At 42.1% G+C, this 16,818-nt stretch overlaps 1 protein-coding gene and 1 long non-coding RNA gene across 3 annotated transcripts; one reads left to right on the forward strand and one right to left on the reverse strand.

Annotated features, from left to right (window-relative positions):
• Positions 1-1,005: 1,005 nt before the first annotated feature.
• On the reverse strand, positions 1,006-3,534 carry LOC117054370. The gene is made up of 2 exons (XR_004427480.1): positions 3,337-3,534; positions 1,006-1,709 (listed from the first exon to the last, which is right to left on the reverse strand). It is a non-coding gene; the product is annotated as an uncharacterized LOC117054370 (long non-coding RNA).
• A 464-nt stretch (positions 3,535-3,998) lies between these two features.
• WBP2NL (WBP2 N-terminal like) lies at positions 3,999-16,220 on the forward strand. Of its 2 annotated transcripts, none has more exons than XM_033161705.1 (8): positions 3,999-4,156; positions 8,010-8,118; positions 9,111-9,246; positions 10,297-10,389; positions 10,682-10,900; positions 11,377-11,517; positions 12,459-12,535; positions 14,351-16,220. In XM_033161705.1, the coding sequence occupies exons 1-8, from the start codon at positions 4,098-4,100 to the stop codon at positions 14,396-14,398; spliced, it is 882 nt and encodes a 293-aa protein (XP_033017596.1). In that variant the 5' UTR covers positions 3,999-4,097; the 3' UTR covers positions 14,399-16,220. The 2 variants fall into 2 exon arrangements, with proteins under 2 accessions (XP_033017596.1, XP_033017597.1); XM_033161706.1 differs by lacking the exon at positions 3,999-4,156 and adding an exon at positions 4,540-4,693.
• Positions 16,221-16,818: the final 598 nt, after the last annotated feature.

Consider the following 16,818-nt stretch of genomic DNA (forward strand, 5'->3'; position numbering starts at 1 on the left):
GAGGGGACAGCAGGGGCAGGGGAATGGCAGAATCCAATGTCTTGTGCCAACCCTGTTCAGTAAGGTTAAAACAAAGCATCTTTTAACACCTCAAAGAGTGATAAATGGTAGTTTCGAAAGTGCCACAAACCTGGGGGGGGTTTTGCTAGAAAAGACAAAGGTGCCATTATACTTATTTACCTGGGAGTAAATGTGCATAGGCTTGTGTTGTAAAGGTTTCACACATCTCTAGGCTGTTATAAAATTATTGCATAAATAAAAAATAAAAGGGAATTTTGGTGTGACCTCTCCAAGTGAAGCATTAGGAATTTCAAGGGAATCCCAAAATATAGCAATAAATGTAGCAAAATGTCTCCCTTGTGGGTGTGTCAAACATCCCTAGCTGGCCGTCATTACATAATGAACCATTTATGTCCAGTGATTCACTGTATGGATTGGCATATTTCCCCATGCTGCTACACAGTTTTTTTGGGGGGGAGCCTTTTACATTGTGGGGAAAACTGACCAATTCATGTGGTGAAAGCTGTCATAAAGGGCAATTTAAACCAGGTCCATCTCCATGTGGCAGCTGTAACATGTGCATTGCTTGTGGTCAAGGCTGCTGGAAGCCATGAATGTTTATCCATTTAAGCTAATTTTATTTCAAGCATAGTGGTAAAACTACCAGAGTGGTAGCTTCATCCTAAACCTACATCTTCAGGCACTGATGCTACTGTCCGATGGTTTGGTGCACTTGACTACTTAGTCAAAGGGAAATTATTTTCACTCAAGATTTAACTGCTGTGACTATAGGGCTATATTTTACTTTGTACATGGGACCAATAGGTGTGAGGAATGCAGATTTGTTTTCCTTGGTAGAGGAACTGTAGTCTGAGAACTCCAAATCCAAGTTTTAATGGTTTGAATTTCTGCTGCAGAATTTCTACCTGCATCAATCTAAACGGCAAAGTATTGTTCGTCAATTTGCTGCATAGCAAGATTAAGGTTACAGTTTCACCCTCAGGCTGAGCTGAGCAGGTCCATTTATTTTAAGAAAATTTCCATCTATATTATAGCAAATCTAAATTTACATGGTATAGTAAATGCTGTCCATAAAAGGAAAAAGCAGAGATATGCGCACACTCCTTGTAAATATGGATCTTTGCTTTTCTAGCTGAGAATGCTACGGTGTTCATAGCCTTTTGCTGCAGCCAGTGGTGTTTACTAATATGAAATTATCTTTTGCTCCATTCCAATCTGCCCAGATCAAATGCCACCCAAGACACACAAACTCCCTAAATAGCACTCTGCTGACTATGATTACTACTACAGTACTGCTACTGTTATAAATGTAATAAGAAAGCAAATGCCCCATAGTAATATATTGGCTTCCCTCTTTTGGGGGTTCTTTAATGTTACACATGGATCTAGACAAGAAGACCATAAAAGAGACACAGGTGCAGAGAAAAAGATACCAGTGGAATCCTACTGTAGTCTCTGAAAATCCTACATTGTCATTGTGCAAACTGAGATGTACCTAAAGTATTTTGGAAATCTAGATCCTCTTGCAAGCAAGTTCATGGATAATTGTAGATTACACTACGATTCTTTTCTGCTTCTTCTGGCAGAGAAACTAATACAAGCATGGTAAATGAACGTAGCCTAGATTTTCCTGGTGCCTCTAGCTTATGGAAGTATCATAATGAAGTCCTCTTGTCATCTGTCCAGTCCTGGTTGAGATAAATGGAAAAAAAGACACATACCAGTGATGTAAATGTTACTAGACTTAACTTTCTGTGTTCTATTGTCGGATTAAAGAAAACGTTCTTTGAACAACTGGTTTATTTGCTTAGTTTTTCTTACACACACACACACACACACACAATCCATTTGGGTCAGAGTTGGTACACGTGACATCTACTTTCAGCATTGTTGTGTCACATATATTATAACCCTACAACCATGGGCTGGAACTTTCCCAGCTTGGAGAAGAACAAGAAAAGAAAAAAAAAGGCGGCCAGTCCTTGGTGCCACCCCTATCGGCTGGTTTAGCCCTCCAAGCCTCGGGCAAGTGGACACTGCTGCCCACCCCCACGGCACAGACTTGGTTGTATGAGAGTTGATAATATTTTATGAAATAATCATAGTCCTTTGAGAGTACATTTCCAGATAAATACTGTTCAAGGCCATCCTATGTGCTTGTTGCCCTGATAATATTTGTAAGTAGATTTTGTCATTTATTCTAAGCCCTTAGTCTTCAACCTTTTCAGACTTGCAACCCACCATTAGCCCAAATATGCATTTGGGGATTCACTTTTCCCCGCCACTCGTATATAATTTGTATGGCAGTAATATTGCTGCTTGCAGCCCACCTTGTCTTTGGTCCCGGCTCACCAATGAAAGACTAATGAACGAACTATAAATTAGTTTCCATGCGCTGCTCCGGTTCGCCAGAAGCAGCTTAGTCATGCTGGCCACATGACCCGGAAGCTGTCTGTGGACAAATGCTGGCTCCCTCGGCCTATAGAGCGAGATGAGAGCACTGCAATCCCAGTCGTCCGTGACTGGACCTAACGGTCAGGGGTACCTTTACCTTTATAAATTAGCAGAACGCCTGCTGTATGGCTGACGTTATAACACACTTTTTACATTAAGGAACCCAAGGTTGCATGACTACAGTATGTCTTCAACATGCACTATGAATGCAACATAGTTGTATTAAAAATAGTCTTAATTGATTCAAAGGTAATATTAATATTATAGTCACAGCTGTCCTTGTGAATCGTAAATTTCCACATCTGACATTTATTGTAAAGCTGCTATTTCCATCCCGAACAGTGGACTTCTAAAATCACAATTTGTGGTTTTTTACCATTTACATAAGAGACTTCCCGCATCAGACCCATCAAGTCTAGCATCCTTCTTACCACAGTGGTCTACCAGCTGTCTCCAGGAAGCCTACAAGCAACCTAACATCTGAATTACTGTACTGTAGGCATGCGAAGAGATGGGATATGAAACAAGGTTTTGTGATTGGGGTAGGGGGTATGGAACCATCACTACTTTTTAGAACCAAGTACACAGCTATAAGAGCATAGTACAACTGTTTTAAGGTACTGTGCCATATTCTTAAATAGCAATATGTCAAACTGTTGCCAGGACTATAGCAACAAGCTAAATGCAAACAGAAAGAGAGAAGGGTAAGAAAAACAAACCTTGAGCATTTAAAAAAAGTTATAGCACCACAGTTATCAAGAGGTTCCAGAAGGGCAGTAATGTTAGTCTGCAGCAAAAAATCATGCAGCACCTTAAAAACCAATACATGTATTATGGCTGTAATAAGCTTGGGTTCAATACCTTGAGACAAGATTTAGTATAGTGAAATTTATTAGCTGCTACAACAACTAGGAAATGTCTCTGAATCACTACAATGGCCTGGTGGCACAGCTTTGGCGGACTAGAGTCCCCTTCCTCAGAGGTATGAAGCGTATAGAGTGTGCACTAGATGGAGGAAATGTAATCCCTGCGGTGAGATGGAAACGCAATGCAAAAAAATAAAAATAAAAAATAGTCTGTATTCCCCCCCCCCTTTCGTTTTCCTGACTTCACTGTTGACACCCCACTTCCACACGTTGCTGGGAATCGCAGGTAGGCGAGTGGTGGTGAGGTGGGTTGGCTGTTGTTGCGTCCATGCCCCACTTTGCCGACTTCTCACAGCAAAGTAATCTTTGAAGTCGCAGAACAGAATCCTAGAATGGTAGAGCTGGAAGGGACCGCCAGGGTCATCTAGCCCAACCCCCCGGAATACAGGCATTAAGTCCGGGATACATTTGTTAGATCTGAATACGCCGCTGAGTTTAGGCTCTTTATTGATTTTAAGCTATGGGAAGAAGATCTGTCCCTGCGGCTGAAGGAACTCGATACCCCGCTCTGCTCGTTTCCCCCGTTCCTCGCTCTTTCCCTCGCTTTCCCGGCGCGCCCGCCCCATTCCCCGCCCCACCGAGAGGCGGGCCTGTGCGCCGTGAGGTCACGGCCGCGGCGAGGCCACTCGAGCGCCGCTTCGTATAAGGGACGAGGGAGGAGGGCCGTCTCGGTCGGCGGCGCTATTGGCCGGGAAGATGGCGGTGAACAGGCACCACTCGGCGGGCGGCGGGGTGATCCCGCCCAACGGGGAGAGGTAACTAAGGAGGCGAGGCGAGGGTAGACGTGGAGCGGGGGAAGGGGGCGCCATCGCCGGCCTCGGGCGGGGATCGCCAGGTGGGCCCTCGCCCGCGTTTATTTCGGAGGAGACCGCGGGCGGCTTCTCTAGAAAAGTCGCCCCTGGTTCGGCCACCGAAAGCAGCGCCAAATGTTTCCCCAGGAATTGCGATTGTGACGCACGCGCGCAGCAGTTAGCCCGTGTGAATGCTGTTACGCAGGGCGTTCCCCGCACCCCCTTTCCTCCCGTGCCTTCTTCCCTCGGGCTCCTGCCCTGTTGATGTTAATGGGGGGGGGGGCGAAAGTTTTAAGGGGTAAACATTCCTTGAGCTGTGTTGTTGTGGGTAGATAAACTCGCTCCCTTGTAGCGCAGCCCTAAAGGTGTTTACTCGGAAGTAAGGCCTTCTGTTCTCCGTGGCGCCCCCTTGTCCCTTTGCATACTTAGGGTCGGTGCCTTAGGCGTAAGCTGCTGCGCAGGCTGATTCAGTTCGTGACATTTCCTCCTCTTCAACCCTCGGTGGGTGTGACCATAATCCGTGCTTACCCTTTGTCATGTGCTACACGCAAGTTACACGTTGATCCCCCACAGTATGAGAGAGTGGAGACCAGCGTACATTTATTTCCGTGATATTTCGCCGGCCGGGTTGCCACTTTACAACCCGGTAAAGTGACTAGCATGCCAGTGAAGCATGAAAGAAAAATGTCGATTTTACCAGTGTTAACAAAGTAATTCTAAAACCAGTTACATTCCTTTGAAGCTTATTTGGGATAGACTAAGCAGATGGGCTGTGGGCAGCCATTTATCCCCTTCAGTGAAGGAAATATCCAATGTTTAAATATCCAATATTGCAGCAGAGAACTCTCTTGAATAAAGATCTCTTGCCATTTTTTTCCTCATGAAGAACTGGAAAGTATCTTAAAAGTAAGGGTGCTGTGAATTGATGTATACAAGTGTGGTTCTCCAGGTGGTTTTAGTGTCAATTTTTACCTCACTAGGTAATTGTTGATAACAATTGTTATTGTTATCAGTTGATAACAGTTGGCCAAAAATATTTGTGGCACAGCTCATCTCATTAATATGGCTGTGATTTTGGTCCTATCCAAATCATCCATTTTAAGCATGTGATTCCCTCAAAGAATAATGGGAACTGTGGTTTAAGACTGTTAGGAAATGTAGCTCTATGAGGGAGTAAACTACAGTTCCCAGAATTCTTTAGCGGAAGCCATGTGCCTTTTTATGTGTAAACAGAGCGCCATTGGTTTTTTAGGTTGTGTGAGCATCAGTCTCCTGCATCTGTCAAAAATTACTTGCTGGATTGGCAGCATGCCGGAAAATATAACTTGTGAATGATTGGCCCTCAAATTGTATCTAAGGGAAAATAATTCTTCCAGCCTGCTGGCTAGTTCACTTGATCTGGTAGACTTCATAGTTGTCTTCTCGAGACTAGTTGTTGTCTGGCCAGGGCAGACGGAAAAGCTCTTGATAACCATCACAATACTGGCATCTCTTTCTTACCCTTGTTTCTGTTATTGCTGGAATTGACATGTTACTTTCCCAATGTAAGCTAAATTCGACAAATGGAGCAGACATCCCTTCTCTGTGCTGTCCCTATTCCTGGCATATGGTTCCTACAACAACTCGCTGCTGAGATTTGAGCTACCATCCTAGAATCACAGAATTGTAGTTGGAAGGGACCATGAGAGTTATCTAGTCCAGCCCCCTGCAATGCAAGAATCTCAACTAGATCATACATGACAAATGGCCATCCAACCTCTGCTTAAAAACCTCCAAGGAAGGATGGTCCACCACCACTTGTGGGAGTCTGTTCCACTGTTCAACTGCTCTATCAGAAAGTTCTTCCTGATGTTTAGTCAGAAACTCTTTTCTAATAACTTGAATCCATTGGTTCATGCTCTACCTTGCAGAGCAGGAGAAAACAAGCTTGCTCCATCCTCCGTTTGACAGCCCTTGAGATAATCTGAATATGGCTATCATATCTCCTCTCATTCTCCTCTTTACCAGGCTAAACATACCCAACTCCCTTAACTGTTCCTCTTAAAGTTTGGTTTTCAGACCCTTTATCATATTGGTCGGTCGCCCTCCTCTGTACCAATATCTTTCTTTTACTGTGGATATTGACAGTTATATTATTCAGTTGATTATTCAGCTGAATGACCAAAAACAATAAAAGCAGAGTAATGGTGAAGCCAAGTGCATGTTAATTGTACTTGCAAATTATGAAAAGTGTAGCACAGAGTCCAGTTTGTTTTCTAAACAGAAGATCATGGTTAGGAGAATTTCAGATGCTGGAGAAAATAGACTGGCCCAAGACACTTTGGCACCTGAGGCAAACCACACAATGTCCACAAGGAAGAAGGGGTGAGTGAAGATCTACATCAGGAACAAGGATGGTAGCGCCTCTTATTTGCCTAAAGGCGGTATGTGGCGGGAGTCTGCTGAGGGACACAGCTGATCTGGCCTCCTGAAAGTGCCACAGTTGTCATGGCCACCGCAGCAGCAGCAGGCAATGCATTTCTTGGAGGTCAGATCTGTGGATCCTGCCCTCTGAGGCGGTCGTCTCACCTTGCCTCATGCATGAGCCAACCCTGCTTGCATGCAAATTTATATGTTATTGCATATTGTTGTAAGCTTCTGAAAGCTAATGGAAGCAGTGTTGCATTTTTGAAAGATGAACTGAGCACCTATAAACGACAGTCACAACAGGATTAATGATTTCAACTTAATTATTAACAAGTTTTAAGTTTCCACAGTATTGACTGTTGGTGCATTATTTGATCTATTATTTATTAATTTTTGTCCCACAGCACCTGTGCTTCAGGATCGCTTATAACAAAAAACCTGACACTATAAGCCACAAGACCAGTTACAGAACAGAGCATGCAAACCTTGTTGGCAGAATGAAATTCAGTTGACTTAGAAAACTCTCACTAATTGGCTCTGGGCTAACAAAAGAGCTGGAAGGGAAGCCAGAGCGAGTTAAATCAGTCACATGATTCTTAGCTGGTCAGTGAGAGAGCTAAATTGAAAGGCATTGCACAGCTCTTTCATAACCTGTTCGTGAGCAGTAGTAGGTCACCAGTAAAATTTCCCTGACCAAGAAATGGTTTAGGGATTTCCTGATGAGAACATTCAGAAATTTTTGCAGAAAATCCACTAAATTAAATTTTAAAAGGCACACACTACAAAGACTGTTCATATGGGGGTTTCCATAGCCTTAATATTAGCAAGTGTTTGACACACACTTGGAAGCATGCAAAATGAGAGGCAGCTGTAGCACACATCACATGGGCATCTGCCTTGTCAGGATAGAGCTCCCAGTATTGCTCAGCTGGCAGTAAGGAGGAGGGTTTTTTCCCCATCATTCCCCCTATACAGCCAAAATCAGTTCTTCAGACTTGGGGAGGCTGGGGAAGGGGAGGGGAATTGCTAACTTGCATTTTCTTCTGTTCACTAATTGAAGCCTTATTGTCAACTGAGTAACACGGTTGGATACAACCCTCAGGTTTGGGGGGGGGGGAGTCCCTTTGCACAAGTAGAAGCCCTTGTTAGGTGAATCCCATCCACTAGATTCTCTCACGTCCTGCTTTAGACTTGAAATGTCAGGAGAATTGTGTTCCTATTTAGTGTCTGAAGGGGGAGGCAAATATATCTGCTGAGTTGGGCTTTACTTTCTGAACGGCTTGTCTGGGCTTGGCAGTGGCTCTCCCAGTGAGTATTGTAGAGTTGGTTCTTCACCGATCCGTACTGGCAGATTTTGCATCACCCACTAAGAAATGCTAACGTGGCCATATTTTTTTCTCCTTTCCTGAAGCATTCTCAAGCACTGCAAAGATGTGGAGCTGACCTTCTCTGATGTGACTGGCAAACCAGAGATCTTCAAAGGCACCAAGAAAGGAATGGTGTTTCTCACTCCTTACAGGGTAAGTCTTGAGTGAGGGCCAGTTGCATCTTAGACACCTTTAGAAGAGTCATTCAGTCAGGACAGGAGTCACTTGTAGTTTATCTAACTACGGCTAGTTAGATTCTTCAGTACATTCTTTCCTATGCTATTAGTGTAGGTATTTTTTTTTCTACATTAGTTGAAATCATAGAGTAGAAGTACCGTAGTTTTCTTCTTTCAGGCATTCAGCATGGCTACTACAAATTCTGAAATTTTCTAGATTATTTTGTTCTGAAATTTCTTGTTGGCTTAAGATACAAGAAGGCATTCTGACTGACATAAGACGAAAACGGTTTTTGTGGGTTGTTTGATGTTCTACGTAAATCTGTCTTTAAATACTGTACAGAAACTTCTGCTGGTATAGAATGCCACTTCCTTTTTCCAGCCCCCACCTCTCACTGGCTTTACTTTGTGCCTTCCAGGAGTGGTGTTGTTTTTGCCTGGTTGGAATGTGTCCTTGAATTCTGTTAGTGCCAGGATGGAGGACAGAAAGAGTGTGTAGAAACTAGCAGAATCTAGAGTGTTCAGAAAGAGCATGTGACACTTGGAAGGTTACCCAGAAGAGAATTTGGCCTCAATATGAAACTGGTTAGGAATATGCCAGAGAGAGGTCTTAGTGGGGAACCTCCATGCTCTTAAAAGAGGCCTGTCTCAGCCCAATTTTGTAGACATTTAGGAAAAGGGTGAAGACATTTGAGTGGGGGGAGGGACTTCTGTAGAAAACAGGTTATGATTCCTTATTTTTTTCATTTATTTTAATAAATATTAAATAAAAATTCCTGACTTAAGTCTTCAGTTGATGGTTTGATATGGGGGGTTGGCTTTCTCTCACCTTGAAGAATTAGTTATTTGTCCTGGATTGTTTCATACATAGTTTTATATTACATATTCTTATCCCTGTGTTAGCTGCTTTGGGCCTTGTATAGAAGAGAGAGCACGTGGTATAAGTTTGATAATTTAAATGTATTGCAGGTTATTTTTGTGTCCAAGGGCAAGGACCCAATGATGTCCTTCATGATGCCCTTCTACAAGGTAAAAGGATGCTCCATTGAACAGCCCGTATTCTCTGCTAATTATATCAAAGGAGTGATAGAAGCAGAACCTGGAGGTATGTCCTACACCTTGTGGTGACGAATGTATTTATTGTATCACTGAGTTTAACACAGGTTGTGCAAAATCTACTTCAGTGATTTATTTTCCATTGAACTTGAAGAGCATGATTGCATAGGAAATGTGGGGCAGTGTCTCTTGTGAATATCACATGTTAGAAATGAATTTTTTTCTGTGAGTCTGTGTGTTTACTAAAAACACACCCCTCCTTGCCGAGTTTGATTGTCTTGCAGCACTCCTTTTATTAACATATCCTCTTGGTTTGCAAATCATTTTCATTGTAACTAGTGTAGTTATGAGGATTTTCACTTTAGTGTTTTTATTACTATAGCTTGATTTGGGAAGAGGAAAAAAGTTGTTTTATTTCAGAAATGTATTTTTAAAAAACTTTAATTTCAGTAAATATTTTCTTGCCGGGTTATGAAGGATGCTTGCTGAATAAGAAAGTGAAAGATTCTGCTGGTAGAAATTCTTATTTCACTTTCTAGTTAAGTTCCAGACCCTGATTAAATTAATAAATCCATGGAAAACATCTGATTTATTGGTCTTTCTTTCAATCAAGTTGCCCATCCTCCAGCCTTATCAAATCAAATGCTAATTTTATGTAGATATTTTTTTAAATACTACCTGAAATAAGATGAATCTTCTTTGTATCTGTAAGGGGGTGAAACCTAGTTTGCAGAAAAAGTACTTGATGGGTTAATACTGGTGTTAATACTATAACTTGGTTGAAACTGTTCTTGATTTTACTTTCTTACCCAGAAGTGACCAATCTGTTGTGCTCCCTCCCCTCCTTGATGTTGTTAGATTACAGTTTCCAGCATTCCTAACTAATGGCCTTGTTGGCTGGGACTGGTGGCAGTTGAAGTCAAACAACATCTAGAGCTTCCCCATCTGTTTTAGTTACCTTTCGTGCCATCAAATTAAAATACAAATGCTTTCATTTGCCCAGAAGCATATGGATCCAAATTAACTCTATTAACTTTTATCTTTGCAATCTCTTGGGAAGCTGTCTTAGTTAAAATTTAACCTGACTTGTTTTTCTTAGGTGGCTGGGAAGGACAGGCTTCATTTAAGATGAGCTTCTTCAGTGGAGGTGCCATAGAGTTTGGGCAACTGATGTTCAAACTTGCTAGTGATGGTAAGATTCTGTCCCCCATGCCATTTGCTGCTTAATCTATAGTTGCTTTGCTTTCTGGTTTTGCTAGCAGTAGCTGGCCTCTAGTTAGTCTGGCTGCCTCCATTTACTGACCTGTTCGTTTTCATCCTCATGGTTCTGTCATGCTCTAGGTACAAAACTGGCAAAAACATCAACAAGGGAAAGGAGATAATTTTGCCTTAATCAATTAAATGTAGACTGATTTAACACATCGCCATAAGAAGTCCAGGGTTTCATGTGCCAATTTTAGCTTACTAAACATATTCCTCTTCAGCTTCTAGGGGAGTGCCTGCCCAGAGTTTTGGCTATGGCTATGCACCTGTTCCTGGGGGCTATGCCCCTCCGCCTGCCCAGAGTTTTGGCTATGGATATGCACCTGCGCCAGGGGCCTATGCTGCACCACCACCAGGACAATACGGTTATATGCCTACACAAATGAATGGATATGGACCTGTTGCACAACCTATGGGATATCCATATGCTCCTCCTCCAGGTAAAAATTTCAACAGATTGCATAAAAGAATGTCACTCAAAAAAGGGCAGTAGTATATACGACCAGAAAAAATATATAACTATTCCATGTAGGTGAGATGACTAATGCTCAAATCTAGAGAATATCAACAGTAGCATGAGAGTGGAGGGGATCCTATTCAGTGTAAAATGCTTGGAACTTACTAAATGTGGATTGAGTCGTTTCGCTAAACAAAGTAAGACTTAGTCCTTGACTTCAAGTATTGCATGCATTGTTTTAGTAGGTACATTCACCACAGTACATCTGTATGTGGTGACTCAGCCTCTGCTGCTGTCTTGCAGTTGTCTCAGTTTAAGCATTTAACTGATGTGGGGAAAGCTCCCTGAGAGCTTATGGGAAAATCCTGTCATGGTGAACTGCTCCTCCTTGAATATTTCTGTGGTGTGTGTGTGTGTGTGTGTGTGTATGTAGACATGGCATCTGTTATCTGTCCTCAGGCATGTATCCAGCACCTCCTGGAATGAACTCCATGTACATGGCTCCTCCTCCTCCATACCCCGGCCCTTCTGCAGGACCTTCAGCCCCATCTCAGACAGATCCTTCGGCTCCTAGAACCTGGACAGAGCCAGGAATGCCAGGTAAGTTTCCATTTATAATGGGGGGAAATTGGATCAGTCTCCCAATGTATCTTTTTTTAAAAGTTTTGAATAATTTCTTTGTTGAAGAGGTGAACTGTAGAACTGTGAGGAGTTACCCTGCTCTAATAGCCATGACAGCTAATGAAGCTGTGAAAATTATTATTATTATTATTATTATTATTATTATTATTATTATTATTATTAATTTATTATATACCGCCCCATACCTGGGGGTCTCAGGGCGGTTCACAGAATAAAATCAAGATATAAAACCACAAGATACCTAATAAAAATAAAAACAGCAACCCAATACCTCCCAAAAAACCCACACATTTTAAAAGGGCATAGGATGTAAATCAGATCAACCAAATGCCTGCTTAAAGAGGAATGTTTTTGCCTGATGCCTAAAGGTGTATAATGAAGGCGCCAGGCAAACTTCCCTGGGGAGAGCATTCCACAGATGGGGAGACACTGCAGAGAAGGTCCATTATCGTGTTGCCACCCTCCAAACCTCTCAAAGAGGGGGCACATGGTCCGGGTAGGTTCATATGGAAAGAGGTGGTGGTCCTTGAGGTATTGCGGTCCTGAGCAAGCTCTCAAAAGGTTTTAGGATCCCAGGATACTGGTTTACAGAATACAATCAGTCTAAATTCCAGGTGGCTACCTAATTCTGAAAAGTGTTGGGACTACTATTTGTATAAGTGGATACCTCTCTCTCTTGAAATCTTGTTCCTTGATCTTTGTCTCTGTGGTCATTGTGGCATCTTTTCACCTGTTCCCTGTCTCCTCAGAATGAATGCTGTTCAGCATGTCCCCAAACCAACTGCTGCTAAGTGTCTAGTCATGTCCTAATTCTTTTTTGCTGACACTGCAGAATCTGCTCTTTTGCCTAATCTAAAAATTGTGCTAAAACAAGCAGCATTTCTTTCCTTCTGCTCTAGGTGGCAACAAAGCAACAGAGGCAACTTCCAGTGCATATTATAACCCGGCTAATCCTCACAATGTCTACATGCCTATGGTAAGGAAGCTCACTAGGTCTGATGGGTATAGGGAGGAGAAATAGCAAGAACTCTTGCTATGCTAGCAATCAGCTGAACATAACTTGCAACTGGTTGAAGTATGCAGTACAGCTTCTTACAGCACAGTAAGCATACTTGGTATCTTTGCTTCCTGTAGTAGAGATACCAGCCGTACTAAAAAACTAAAAAATGGGGAGCACCAAATGTAACATCACATAGGGACCCTGAGCTTTGCCTATACTCCATCTGCATAAACATCAGTGAGGACCTTCCCCACAAGGGCCTCCTTTACTTCTTGCTCATGGCTGGCAAGCTCATGATATCGCATTACTAGAAGGAGGCTGATTTCTGTAGACAGATGGTATGATGAATTTCGGAATGTAGCTCTGTTGGGAAAAGATCACAAATAACAGAAAATCCACGAGAGGCAAATCAGAATCTATGAAACATACTGCAGTTTCATAATTTGATTCAAATACATCCAAATCTGACACAAGATGGCATCCACTTTCTTGGTACAACATTATTTGATTGAACCACTTCTCCTTTTAGCTTTGATGCTATCTTGGAATAATGTGAGAAATGCTCACTGTAGCTTATTTCTTTAACCTGTACTGGCAGCCAACAAGACAATTTTTGTTACAAGTAATAACCTCATTTGTATTACTAGGTTTTTGTTCTTGCTTAGTTTTTAGTATATGTCAGGCATGTCCAACAGGTAGATCGTGATCTACCGGTAGATCACTGGACGTCTATGGTAGATCACTGGCAGATCAGTGGCTCCCCCCAACGAAACTAACGAACTTTGGCTGCCCTAAAAAAAACTCAACATCTTGCACCCCTAAAATGACCTGAACCACCAAAAACAGGGCTTTCCTTCCTAAAAAAAAAAGCTCAGTGTCACTTTCCTCCTCCCTAAAGAAGCTCAACAACTTTTACGTGAACCCCCCAAAACAGTGCTTTCTTTCCTTAAAAAAAAAAGCTCAAGAACGTTGACCTGAACACCCCAAAAGGGGGTAGATCACTGCCAGTTTTTAACTCTGTGAGTAGATCGCAGTCTCTTGGAAGTTGGCCACCCCTGGTATATGTGATTAATGTTCTGTGTCGCTCTCAGTAAGCTATAAAGCTGCGATAAAGAGCCTTTTCAGTTGAAGTTTTACACACAGAGAGTGAGTCTTGAATTCTAAGGGGGAAAGGCTATATTAAAACAAAATAAACCTTAAATTAGTTAAATTACACTACGGTGGTACCTCTGGTTACGTACTTAATTTGTTCCGGAGGTCCGTTCTTAACCTGAAACTGTTCTTAACCTGAAGCACCACTTTAGCTAATGGGACCTGCTGCTGCCGCTGCGCCACCAGAGCACAATTTCTGTTCTTATCTTGAAGCAAAGTTCTTAACCTGAAGTGTTATTTCTGTATTAGAGGAGTATGTAACCTGAAGCGTTAGTAACCTGAGGTACCACTGTACCTAAGACAATCCAGAGTGCACCCCTCCTTAAAAAAAGGTGTCATTGCAGCCATGTGTTAAGTGCCATCCTATCATTGGCATTTGCAGATTATGTAAAATTGTGTACTCTATCTTGAAGTGTATTGCTAGGGGGTACTGGACTTAAACTTATATTGAGAGAAGAACAAGATACCTTGTGGGTTGAGGACCCTCATATTAGATGTCTTGCCCATTTGAACATGATGGCCCCCCTAGCATGATGATACCGTGCTGAAACTATGAAATGAGCAAAGTATTTGTTTTATAAAAAAGGCGACCCATGTACAGTGGATGTGCCACATTAATGCTGTCTCCATTTAATTTAGGATCAACCACCTCCTTATTCACCACCTGAGGAGAAGAAGAACAACTGAGAAGAGCCCAGGGGCTGTCCTCCCATGTTTTTGTCCTAGAAGATTTTGCCATTGCCGCTACCTCCTCTTGGTTCTGTATACTCTAGGTCATCCTGTGTCACTAACCTGCACGATGTTGGGTGACTCTTCAACACCCGCTGTTCTTGAAACTTTCCTCATGGCAATACAAAAGAGCAGTGTCAGTATTGCTTTCCTAAGTACTTGCTTTCTCTCCTGAGACCAGAATAGAACGGCCATGACTATTTTAGCCCTTGGTTTGACGGGAGAGGTGAAATATGCATAATGCAAATGAAGCCACTTCACATAAGTAGGAATGAAGTACTGAAGCTCTTTATATGGAACAGAAACACTCATATATTGACACACAGATAGGAGTATGACAAGAGTATTCTGCTTCCATGCTTCTCTGCTTGTAAGCATCAGTGTGGCATGTTACAACTGCGTTAACTCCATGCATTTTTTAAAAAAAATCTCTATGCAGTTTAATGCATGAGAGGGAATTCTATAAATATGTGGAGGCTTATGTTATTTTCTAGGAAAGTAGCAGAGAGGACTTATGGAGAAATCTCCAGTGATGTATAAAAAGATAGCCTGGGGAAGCAACCAAAGGGCTAACCAGTAGCTGTCTTTTTGAATATGTCGGTGCATCTCCAGCTTATCATGGTGAAACTACATCTGGCTCTGCAACAAACATATTCTCTACACTTTTGCAACCTATCCCTTGCAAAAGGAAGCCTGGTGGAAACTTAAAATCATGTGGAATAACATGTAATAGGTTTCTCCTCTGCTTTTTCTTTTGACTGTTGGATCAGTGTCTCTAAAGGTGTATTCTATCTTTTGGTATAGGGGATATTAAGAAGGTCTCAAATTCAACAGAGCCAGACTATCTGTCTGATCATCTAATTCCTAGTGCAGCTGAGAAACCTGGAAAGGATCAATTTATCTGAACTGGAACCAAAGATGTGGCTTTATGAAATTAGTAGTTTGGATTTGAGGGGTGAAGCTAAGCAAAAAGTATAGGGTACAGAAATAAGAGCAGCCCACCCGTGTCAAGCATTCTGGAAACACAACTCAAGCAGAATGTCTTGGTCTCCTGGAAACCAGCCCAATCCAGGTCCAGAATGTCTTGGTACCCAGTAGCAGCAAGTGCAGCAGAGTCTATTTAATAGGAGAGTACTTTATAGAAAAGAGCTATTATTCTAGCAAACTCCTGAGATAGATAGTGAAGCCATTTCTCCTTGCTCAGCCAGCTGAGCTAGGCACTAATGTAACTAGAAAGGGCTAAATGGTGAATGATGTGGATGAGAGGAAGTATTGAAATTCACTTTGAAATAGAGAAAGGCATGTCAGACTTGCTTTTGAACAAAGTTGGAAGAGATGGCAAATGAGTAAGAAAGAGCTAAAAGGATGTTTGCCAGCAAGCAGCACACAATATTGTGGTTGCTTACATAAGTTGTTGCTGGTTTAACTTTTATTTTTCACATGATAATCCACCCCTCTATCTGTTCCAGAGAGAACTCTTGCTCCACATATAATGGAAAATATAACTTAAGTAAAGCCTAATCTCTTAGGATATCTTTTCCTCTCCTCTAAAGGGGCTATATTTTGCAAGGACCATTCAGACTAGTTTGTATTCATGGATCCCTTTCTGACCATCTTCCCTTTAGTAACTGAGAATATTACTCAGTATAGCAGGCATAGGGTGAAATTTTCTAATAACCATTTAAAACTAAATCCAAGAAGCTTAACCACTTTCCATAACTTAATAGTTTCCTCTGTAATATTTTTGGATTGCACTTTAATACAGAAGTATTGAAATCTTTATATTTGTATCTGTCGTGATGGTGTGGACAACCTGGTTTTTTGTGTGCATGTCTGTGAGAGAGGAGAGAGGGAGAGAAGGTGGGGGGGAGGAGAGTTTCTTTCTAAAGGAGTTGTATTAAATACTGTTCTGGCATGACATTACCAAATAGATATTCTAAGAACTAACATGCAGAACAAGTAATATAGCTGCCATTTGTCCAAGTGAACAGGGAACATCTGAGAGAATAATTCTGGGTGCCTTACTAGAACACACACATCAAGTAAAGGCATGGGGTTCTTTGAGGAGTGGGATCTCATTCTGGTAGAATGACTTGAAGCCAGCCTGGGCGCTATATTCTTGGACTCCAGCTCCCATCAGCCCAGACAACAGGGTCATTTGTAGTCCAGCAATATTGGAGGGCCAGAGGTTCCTCATCTAGGATATAAAGGGAGGAATGAGCCCATGAATGATTCTCTTTGAGTTCAGTTATCAAGGGAGATCCGAGGTTTATATACAAACAGAAAAAAATCAGGTTTAGAAGTACGTGAGGCTTTCCAGAGCTTGGCACACAGCATTAATCATTCCATTTTAAACAGCTACTCAGTTCTTTGTCCTT

Source organism: Lacerta agilis, chromosome 10 (genome assembly GCF_009819535.1).
Source record: "Lacerta agilis isolate rLacAgi1 chromosome 10, rLacAgi1.pri, whole genome shotgun sequence".
Taxonomy (NCBI): domain Eukaryota; kingdom Metazoa; phylum Chordata; class Lepidosauria; order Squamata; family Lacertidae; genus Lacerta; species Lacerta agilis.